The 11,131-nt window shown below is 44.0% G+C and overlaps 1 protein-coding gene across 1 annotated transcript in view; it reads left to right on the top strand.

Annotated features, from left to right (window-relative positions):
• The first annotated feature begins 2,112 nt into the window (after positions 1-2,112).
• The window catches only part of DNAH10 (dynein axonemal heavy chain 10), a 198,176-nt gene continuing 189,157 nt past the window's right edge, over positions 2,113-11,131 (top strand). Inside the window, exons 1-4 of the mRNA XM_075833733.1 lie at positions 2,113-2,398; positions 5,115-5,228; positions 5,589-5,734; positions 6,747-6,855. Of these exons, the coding sequence (XP_075689848.1) occupies positions 2,173-2,398; positions 5,115-5,228; positions 5,589-5,734; positions 6,747-6,855 (595 nt within the window). The 5' untranslated portion in view covers positions 2,113-2,172. The remainder of the gene's footprint in view (positions 2,399-5,114; positions 5,229-5,588; positions 5,735-6,746; positions 6,856-11,131) is intronic.

The raw sequence follows: 11,131 nt of genomic DNA, 5'->3' as shown, positions 1-11,131 counted from the left end.
TAATTCTTGCAAAATGGCCTGGTCATTAAGACGTTAAGGCAAAAAAGTGGAATATTCTGCAATGGCCAAGTCAATCACCAGATCTCAACCCGATCGAGCTGCATTTCACTTGATTAAGACAAAACTTAAGGACCCACAAACAAGCAACAACTCAAGACAGCTGCAGTAAAGGCCTGGCAAAGCATCACAAAGAAGGAAACCCAGCGTTTGGTGATGTCCATGGGTTCCAGACTTCAGGCAGTCATTGCCTGCAGAGGATTCTCTACAAAGTATTAAACATTTTTTTTATTTATGGTAACGTTAATTTGTCCAATTACTTTTGAGCCCCTGAAATGAGGAGGCTGTGTAGAAAAATGGTTGCAATTCCTAAACGTTTCACAGGATATTTTTGTTCAACCCCTTGAGTTAAACCTTAAGGGCTTATTCAGACGAATGTGATATACGTCCGTGCAACGCGCGTGATTTTCACGCGCCTCGCACGGTCCTAAATTAGACTATGGGGCAGTGCAGACAGTTGCGTGTTTTTTCCGCAGCGTGAGTCCGCTGCGTAAAACTCACGGCATGTCCGTTCTTTGTGTGTATTTCGCGCATCACGCACCCATTGAAGTCAATGGGTGCGTGAAAATCACGCGCACCACACGGAAGCACTTCAGTGGGACGCGCGTGATTCGCGCAACAGCAGTAAAGCTATGAATGTAAACAGAAAAGCACCACGTTACAAACATCCAAACCGAGTGTCATAATGATGGGGGCTGCGCGAAAATCACGCAGCCACGCATCATACGGGGCTGACACACGGAGCTGTTAAGTGCCTTTTGCACACGCAAAACGCTGCGTCTTTTGCGTGTGCAAAACGCACACGCTCGTGTGTATCCGGCCTAAAGTCGACAATTCAATTGCATCTCAGTTGTTTCATTTCAAATCCAATGTGGTGGCAGCAGAGCCCAAATCATGAAGATTGTGTCACTGTCCAAATAATTCTGCACCTAGCTGTAACTGTATGGCAAACAGTTGTATATGCTGGATTCTTATTTTTTCATTGTATAAGTTGGAAGCATTTCCCAACGTTCATGCCAAGCATAAGGAAAGAACTAAATGTAAAGAGCTAAAACTAGTACCTCTGCATTCTGCAGGACGTACCACGATGGCTGCCGCCTTTTTGGATCTGGATGCCGCTGTTCACTTTGCCGCCTTTATCTGGAATTGTGCAAGTTAACGTACAGGCGGTAGTGTGATGTCTTGTGGCTATTAAAAGAAACACATTTTTGTGGGAGGGGGGCAATTCTAACTTCTGCAATTGGGCCCTTTGATTTTACGTACACCCCTGGATTTGAATTCCCACCGTTTCCTGCAGAAATTTCTGTGACTGAAAATCAGTCCCATACATCTGAATGGGGTTGTTTCTGCAAGGATTTCTGAAGAATGGGCCCATCACACATATTTCTGCAACAAATATGCCTGGTATGAACATACCTAATAGAAGGCGTACCAGCTCATTAGGCTCGCTTTTGCGCTGTACGTTTTTGTTGCATTTTTAACATGCGGTTTTGTTTTTTTTGGTTGATTGAGAAACATGGGAGATTTTCTACCAAAAAAACAACAACTGCATGTTAAAAACGCAACATGTGAACCCAGCCTTAGCCATATGGCTGCATACACTTGAGGAAAAAGATAGATCCAGTGAAAGCCCCGCCATCGCCCGATTTAATGCAAAAAGAGAGTCTGGGATCCATTGGCTTTGATTTACCTCTGATTCTTTTTTTGTCATTTGGAACTGAAGGGCAATGAAAATCCTTTGATCTCAATTCATACTTGGCGGCACATGATCTCAGTGGTAGATAAGGAAATTCAGGAATCAGAGCCCTTTAAAAACCCCAATGAACTGGCAATGTGTTGAGTAGCAGAACTCCTCTTTGAGGCCATTTATGGAATGGTTTTGACATATTGGAAACTATTTACCCTTCATAATCTTCGCATGTGGCTAATCTATGGCAAGGAGCTATGTGATTACAGGTAGGTGCAGTACAGCTTCCAATCCAGCAGGGGGAGAGCTGAATATTTACGTTGTAGTTTATACTCACGCCCTCTCTGTGGTCTATGCTGGTAGAGCCGGCGGCGTCGCGTTGCCATAGTTACACACCACAAACTGAAAGGCAGCGTATAGCCGGGAACATGGCCCTGGACGATCCGCGCTTGGAATGGATCCGGGACCGTGTGTATTGCGGCTTTGGCCTGACGGACCCGAACTGCTTCGAGGAGCTGCTGAACCGGAACGATGGAGACGATGAAGTGAAGGTTCTGCGGTTTCTCAACGACAGCACAGCCGAGGAGGGCGCCTCAGCACTGCTATTCTTCAAGGGCACCACACAAGAGGAGCTGGAAGTGGAGATAGCAGTTGGTGAGAGGATGTGCTGTGTATTATTATAATATGTAATATTATATTATAATGTGTCTTACTACTATTATTATATTATACTATATTGTGTATTATTATTATTTGTATTACTACTATTATTATATTATACTATATTGTGTATTATTATTATTTGTATTACTACTATTATACTATACTATACTGTGTATTATGCTCTGACTGTAGAACCAACTTTTATATTGCATCACATTACTGACTTCCATTTACACATCCAGTTTGCTGTAAAGTGTCTGCAGTGCTCAATGTAAGACCTTGTGTAGTAAAATCAAACATCGTTATTTGTGTGCCTCCCAAAAATGTTTGTACGTATAGTTGACCCTCATATACTGACCAGACCCCTATAACAATAGCTAGACTGCTTCCTCTAAGAGGAAGGCCCCACGGGGTGGCATTGAAACCGCTCTGGCGCGGTTTTCAAACTGCTTGTTAATGGCTGCTCAATATTACGGGCAAAACTGTTGTTTACCTGTAAAATCATGTGGCCGTAAGGGTCTATTTATTAATGGCCACACGATTTTTCAGGTAAGGCGTCATTCACATCTGCACTAAGGTTTTCTGTTTTTCTGTTCTATCATAGGAACAGAAGAACAGAGAAAACTGAAGCGCCGGAGCCATTGCATGACGGAGAATAAGGAGCGCACGACAGACCCCATTGACTTTAATGGGTTTCGATGGGCTTCTGTCAGGCTGTCCGTACTTTTGACAAAAGAAATAGAGCCGCATACTGCGCTATTTCTTTGGCCATTTTTTACCGGATCTGCGAGGGAGGCTCCTAACGGAGGTTTCGTTGCAGATGTGAACACAGCCTAAACAGCCGTTACACCCACAGCACTAGGCAGCCATTAACCAGCAATTTGAAAATCTGCCCGAACAGCATGGTGGCTCAGTTTTCGGCCCCATCCCAGTCGTGTCAATGTCACTCTGTAGGGCTTTACCTTTAAACTGTCAGCCAGTATCACATTAATAGTGCCAGAGTGCTCTCATGGTTAGCAAAAGATCAGACTCCCAGCTTTTTTGGAGACTTACCTGCCCTGCTGAGAGTCCTGGAGTTCAAGAGAATCCCAGATAATCTAGGAAGGTTCCCAGCTGTGGGTAAAATATCCCTCTGGCTTGTAAAGGGAGCTATTCCACTAGTGAGAACATATTAGGTAATAGTTATTTATTCAGAAAATCTGAACTTTAACTACTGCCTCTACAGTTGGGCCATACAGTGCCCATATAGTGGTCATATACCAGTTCTACACTGGCGCTCTGCAGAGTATAATCACACTGTAGACCTTATAATACAGTACAGTTACATCCAATGACTCACAGCTGACGTCTTCTCTAATTAGAGTAGTTCATTTTCCTTCTTTTTTTCATCCGATCCAGACCACCATGATGACCTTTTCTGGCCACCACTTGTTTCTGCAGAGTTTGCTCCTCCTTTAGTGCACCACACAGTAATAGTGCCCCACACAAAAATAATGGCTCCTTAGTGCACCCATGTGTGCTCCCATCACAGTAATGGTCCCCCCTGTGTGCCCCTCACACAGTAATGTTGCCCCCTGTGTGCCCCCCACTTAGTATTGCTGCCCCCATAGTGCCCCCATTTAATAATACTGCCCCTATAGTGCCACTGCCCCCACTCAGTAATGCTGCCCTTATAGTGCTACTGCCCCTCTCAGAAATGCTGCCCGCCATAGTACACCCGCACTCAGTAATGCTGCGCCCATTGTGATCGCACTCAGTAATGCTGCACCCATAGTGCCCCCACGCAGTAATGCTGTTACCATAGTGCCACTGCCCCACTCAGTAATGCCACCCCCATTGTCCCCCACTCAGTAATGCTGCCCCTATAGTTCTCACACTCAATAATCGTACCCTCATAGTCCCACTGCCCCACTCAGTAATGCTGTTCCTATAGTGTCCCCCACTCAGTAAGTCTGACCTAATAGTGCCCGCCACTCAGTAATCTTCCCCCATAGTGCATCATCACTCAGTAATGCTGCCCCCTAGTTCCCCGCACTCAGTAATAATGCCCCCATTCAGTAATCGTATCCCTACTCATGAATCGTGCCCCCCATATTTTTCCCCACACAGGAATAACCATTAAAAATTTTTTTAACTAATATTCACCTTGCCCTGGTTCCACGACGAACAGAGCTGCTCAGTCTTTATAGGCTTGCAGCCTATGAGACACTGGGAAGGGATCCCGATTCAGACCAATGCGATGATGTCACTGCATCGCGCCAGCCTGCCCAGGAGTCCCGTCCCGTTGTCTTATAGGCTGCAAGCCTAAAAAGACTTATAAGCAGCTCCCTGCTTGCCATAATATTCAGAAGTATCTGTGTTGTGAAGACACAGAAGAAGTTGCAACTGGCAGTCAACCGGAGATTTGGGGCACTGCACTCAAAACCGCAGATGTCCGGTGCTAGCTATGCCCCTGCTCATATTACATAAATTTGGATTGGAAACAGGGTCTATAGTGTACCAAGAAAAAACGCTGCAATTTTACTAGGTGGACAGCTATTTTTTTAATGTGTTTTATGGGACTTAAACATTGATGGCCTATCCTAAGTATAGGCATCCATGTTTGATGGGTGGGGGTCCGACTCAAACATTAACATATTCACCTGTTGAGCAATATAATTTAAGTGTATTATCATTTAATTTTAAACATAGTTTTTTTTTCTCCTAGAACCTGAAGAACTAGTAACACATGAAGAAGATAATGGCAACCCTTCAGTTACCAGTGGATTAGAACTGAGCATAAGATCTACTGACACAAACTCTCCAGATCCGCCTAGTGGCAGTAAGAAAAATAATGCGTGTGGCCTGTCATGTATATCTTTTGCCTTTTTGTGTTACAAGAGAGCAGGGTTGCCAACCTTCTATAAATTCACGAACAGTCCATAAAAATAGGGGACGGTTTTCAGTGTCTGTATTAAAATTTTGATGCGTCCATGATTTTTTGAAGCTAAGGTTCTTGTGCAGGTTATTCTGACGTAAAGGAGGTTGGCAGTCCTGCAAGAGAAGTTTATTACATTTATTTTTTTTCTCACAGATTTTATTATTTTTTCTCTTTTCTCTTTTTCACTTGTGTTACATCAGGATTATATTTAACCGTAACTAACCAATCAACTAATAATAAAAAATTGGACTTTGAATTTAGAAAAAGAAGAGACATCAGATACTTCAAGTCTACATACAGATGCAGATGGAAAAGCAGAGGCTTATATCCCTGTGGGGACCGAAAGTGGTCCAGGATCAAGCCAAGAAGGAGCTCCTGAAAATGCTGTTGTTCCTGTTAAACGCACCGTAAGATTGAGAACCTGCAGCTGTTATTTTATTTCTCACTGTTTCTGTTATTTATAAGGAGATATGTGGATTTAATATTTAGGAAAATATTACAGTACAATGGAGCACACCTGTTATCCGCTGTGTTTCTGAAGGGTCAGGTAACAATCCTGAGATAAATGAGCAGCAGTGGCACCACTATTATATTACCCACATCTAGTACCCGAGAAGGGATGCTTTATCCTTCAATTCCTTTCCAATAAAAAAAAAAATACCAATGCAATGTAAATCCTGAGGGGGGATTGCCTCGGGGGAACTACAGGCCTCTGCTACATACTATATAAATTAGTTGTGCGAGCTTATCTCCACATACAGGCCTAACTATCCTGAGCAATCCGACTATCTGAAGAAGGTCCAAATTTGGGACCAAAACATCATGTATGTTTGAATTGGATTGTATATAAATAAAAGCCCCTACTTTATCACTTCCCTTGAGTGCCGAACTTACTTCAACTATATAAATTAAGGGCTCATGGACAAGGCAAAGCCCTGTCCACGCTGCCTGTATGGCTCCTTCAGTACAGAGCCATACAACCGCCATGCACTGCCATACAATCTTTGTCAGACTCTGTGTGCACAAAGAATACGATGTCCGATACGCAACGTACATACGATGTCCGATACGCAATCCAACTCTAAAAACCTCCGTATGTAATTAGAGGCATACGAGGTACAGTAGATAGTTTATAAACCTCTATGACAGCTCTATCATGGCACAAACTCGCAATACGGCTGTGGGCATAAGCGTTTATGCTTAACTTATCCTGCATTAATATCTTATACAGCATGATGACTTTACTTGTTAGGCCCATGTATTGTCTTTCTATCAGGATCCTGCAGCTTTAAGGTGCACCTTTAATCTACATCCACTTAAATGCACTTTACACGGATAAGTAACCTTCTCTTCATGTATTGTACTGCCTTCTTGAAACGTTGTCTTGACATAAATATTATGCAAATGATTTCATTTCAGAAAACGATCAAACAGAAGGTCAATCGTACTGTTCTACATGTCTCTTTCAACTGCATCCCACAAGGATTTGCAGAATCGACTGCATTGTATTTTCTGCGTAATACCCAAGGTATTGTACCGTTATGTTTTTATAAATGTATATTAGTAAATATACAGATTTACATACCTCCAAACCATCCCGTTTTTTGCGGGGTTGTTTCTTGCAATGCACCTCAAAGGGGGTTTATGCAAATGTGGCTCAAAATGGGCATTTTAATCCCTTAACGACATCCAACGTATGGGTACGTTGTTGTCGTTAAGGGCTTAATGCAACACAACGTACGTTGCGTTGCTGGTGCGGGCTCAGAAGCTGAGCCCGGAACATCGCCAGCGGGTGTCAGGTGTATATTACAGCTGACACCCTGCTGCATGGCCAGGACCGGAGCTAGCCTCCGATCCGGCCGATTAAGCCCTTAGACGCAGTGCTAAAAAAAAGCAAGCGCCGCATCTATGGTGTTTCCAATTCAAATCGCAGGGTTCCAATTGCTGTTCTGGCAGACCGGAGGCCTAACAATGGCCTCCTGTCTGCCAAGTACGGAAGCCTGCTGGTCCCGCCTGGAGGCGGGGCCTAAAATGCTTCCGGTCACTAAAGAAAGATGGAGCAGGCTCAGAAGCTGAGCCTGCGACATCAGCCGCCAGTGTCAGCTGTATGTTACAGCTGACACAGTGCTGTAACGGCAGGGAACAGAGCTAGCTCCGATCCCTGCCATTAACACCTTAGATGCCGCAATCAAAAGTGATCGCGGCATCTTAGTGGTTTGTAGCGATCGGCATCGACACGATGAGATCGTTAAGCTGCTGATCGTTACTATGACAACCGGAGGCCTAACAATGACTTCCTGGTCTGCCACGTACGATAGCCACAGATGAGACCTAATAGGCTTGCTGTCAGTGAATGACTGACAGCTCTAATGCATTGCACTACGTGGGTAGTGCAATGCATTAGAGTACAGATCAGAGGTGCAGGCCCTCAAGTCCCCTAGTGGGACGAAAAAAAAAAGTTGAATAAAACTGTAAAAAAAAAAAGTTTCAAGTTAATAAAAACAAACACTGTCTTTTTTCCTATAATAAGTCCTTTATTTTAGGGAAAAAAACACGTTAAAAAAGGTACACATATTTGGTAACGCCGCGACCGTAACGACCCGAACTAGAAAACTGTAATGTTATTTTTCCCACACGGTGAACACCGCAAAAAAAGATAAGTAAAAAAGCATGCCAGAATCAATTTTTTTATGACTTACCCTCCCAAAACATGGAATAAAACTTGATCAAAAAGTCGCATGTACCCCAAAATGGTACCAATAAAAACTACAACCAGTCCCGCAAAAAACAAGCCCTCCCACAGCTTTTTTGACTGAAAAATAAAAAGTTATGGCTCTCAGAATATAGCGACACAAGAAATAAATAAAAATTTAAAAAAAAAAGTGATTTTATTGCGCAAACGCTGCAAAACATAAAAAACCTATATACATATGGTATTGCCGTAATCGTATCGACCCGCAGAATAAAGTAAAATTGCCATTGATAGCCCACAGTGAACGCCGTAAGGAAAAAAAATAATAACAGAATTGCTGGTTTTTGGACAAACAATCGCATGTACCCCAAAATGGTACCAATGAAAACTACAGATTGTCCCACAACAAATAATCCCTCACACGGCTCCAGTGAAGAAAATAAAAAGACGTTCTGGCTCTCAAAAAATGGTGATGCAAAATGTGCAGAGTGTTCCAAAAGTGGATAAGATTGGGTACGCTTTATCAGTGCGACACCGTCCACACATATATGAATTATTATTTATTTACCCCATTATTATACCCTCTTATTATACCCTGATGTACTCCGCACAGCTTACATATGCCCAGTGGCATAACAACCGCTATAGCAGCCGTAGCGGAGCCCGCAGCATGAGGGGGCCCGTGCCACCCGCCGGCAGGGGCCCCCCCCATGGCCGGAGGCTCCGCTAGCAGCCGGCATGGCTGCTACACCGCGACGCCACTGAAGGGGTTGTTCCTACAAAAGACATGTATCCCCTATCCACAGGATAGGGGATACATGTGTGATCGCTGGGACGCCCAGCGATAAGGAGAACGGGGGACCGAAAGTCCCTCGAAGTTCTCCATGACAAACCTCATGTCGGCAGCTCCATTGAAATGACTTGTGCACAGGTCGCGCTTGTGCGCATGCGTGACCAGCGCTCCTTTCATTTTTATTGAACTCCGCAGACCCTGGAAGTCCAAGGTTTGTCATGGAGAACTTCGGGGGACTTTCGGTCCCCTGTTCTCCTTATTGCTGCCAGCGATCACACATGTATCCCCTATCCTGTGGATAGGGGATATATCTCTTTTGTAGCACAAACTATAGGCCGTTTTTTTGGGGGGTGGGGGGTCTATATGGCGTTATCTACAGGGGGGGCTGTATGGTTTTATCTACAGGGGGAGGGGCTGTATAGCGTAATCTACAGGGGGGGGCTGTATTGTGTTAGCTACAGGGGGGGCTGTATGGTGTTAGCTACAGGGGGGGCTGTATGGTGTTATCTACACGGGGGCTCTATGGTGTTATCTACAGGGGGGGCTGTATAGCGTAATCTACAGGAGGGGCTGTGTAGCGTAATCTACAGGGGGCTGTATGGCGTTATCCACAGGGGGCTGTATGGTGCTATCTATAGGGGGGCACTGTGTGGCGGAATCTATAGTATCTACAAGGGGGGGGGGGTGTGATACCCAGGGGAGGGGGGCCCCCAGTCAAAGTCTGCTGTGGGGCTCAGTCTTTACTAGTTACGCCCCTGCGTATGCCCCCATAAACTGAAATATCTGCAATACCTTGAACAGAACTATTACCAAGCATAATCTGCACGCCGATAGCCAAATGCCGCTCCCTTCCTTCTGAACCCTACAGCATGCCCAAACAACAGTTTACGTCCACATATTTGTCATCGACATACCCGGGAGAACCCGCTTAAAATTTTATGAGGCATTTGTCTTCGGTGGCACAAACTGGGCACTACATATCGTGCGCTAAAATGACATATCAGTGGAAAATTGCAATTTTCACTTTGCACCATCTGCTGCGCATTAATTGCTCATGAAAAAAAACCTGTGGGGTCATAATGCTCACTACACCCATTAAAATGCCTTAAAGGGTGTAGTTTCCAAAATAGGGGTCACTACTTGGGGGTTTGTTTTACTATTTGACCTCAGAGCCCTGCAATTGTGGGCCAATGGTGTGAAAATCACCAAAATAGACCTCAAATGCGCATGCTGCTCTTCACTTCTAAGCCCTGTCATATGAACAGGCAAATTATAAATGCCTTGAGGGGTATAGTTTCTAAAATGGGACCACTTCTTGGGGGCTACCACTGTACTTTGGTACCTTAGGATTTTGCAAATGCAACATGGCGCCCAAAAACCAAGCCAGCAAAATCTGCATGCCAAAAAGTGCTCCTGCCTTTCTGAGCCCTCCAGTGTGTCCAAACAGCAGTTTATGACCCCATATGGGGTATTTCCGTAATTGGGAGAAATTGCTTTTCAAATCTTGGGGTGCTTTCTCTCCTTTATTCCTTGTAAAAATTGAAAATTTCCACATTTTATCAGAAGAAAAGTTATTTTTAATTTCACAGCATAATTCCACTAAATTCAACAAAAAAACAGTGGGGTTAAAATGCTCACTATACCCCTCAATAAATTTCTTCAGGGGTGTAGTTTCCAAAATGAGGTCACTTTTGGATGGTTTCCACTGATTTGGTCCTTCAGGGGCTTTGCAAATGCGACATGGCACCGAAAACCATTCCAGCAAAACTTGAGCTCCAAAAGCCAAATGGTGCTCCTTCCATTCTGAGCCTGGCCATGGGTCCAAACAGCAGTTTATTACCACATATGGGGTATTGCCTTAATCGTGAGAAATTGCTTTTCAAATGTTGGGGTGCTTTTTCTCCTTTATGCCTTGTAAATATTGAAGATTTCCCAATTTTATTGGAAAAATTTTGATTTTCATTTTTACATTCTAATTTCACTAAATTCAGCAAAAAACCTGCTGGGTTAAAATGCTCACTATACCCCGTGATAAATTCCTTGAGGGGTGTAGATTGCCAAATTGTGTCTTTTTGTGGGGGTTTCCACTGTTTTGGCACCACAAGACCTCTTCAAACCTGACATGGTGCCTAAAATATATTCTAATAAAATGGAGGCCCCAAAATCCACAAAGTGCTCCTTTGCTTCTGAGGCCGGTGCTTCAGTACATTACAGTACATTACCGCACTAGAGCCACATGTGGGATATTTCTAAAAACTGCAGAATCTGGGCAATAAATATTGTGTTGCGTTTCTCTGGTAAAACCTTCTGTGTTACAGA

This window comes from Rhinoderma darwinii, chromosome 1 (assembly GCF_050947455.1).
Source record: "Rhinoderma darwinii isolate aRhiDar2 chromosome 1, aRhiDar2.hap1, whole genome shotgun sequence".
In the NCBI taxonomy this organism is placed as follows: domain Eukaryota; kingdom Metazoa; phylum Chordata; class Amphibia; order Anura; family Rhinodermatidae; genus Rhinoderma; species Rhinoderma darwinii.
Note: the sequence above shows the minus strand (reverse complement) of the source record. Positions and strands in the feature narration are given on the sequence as shown.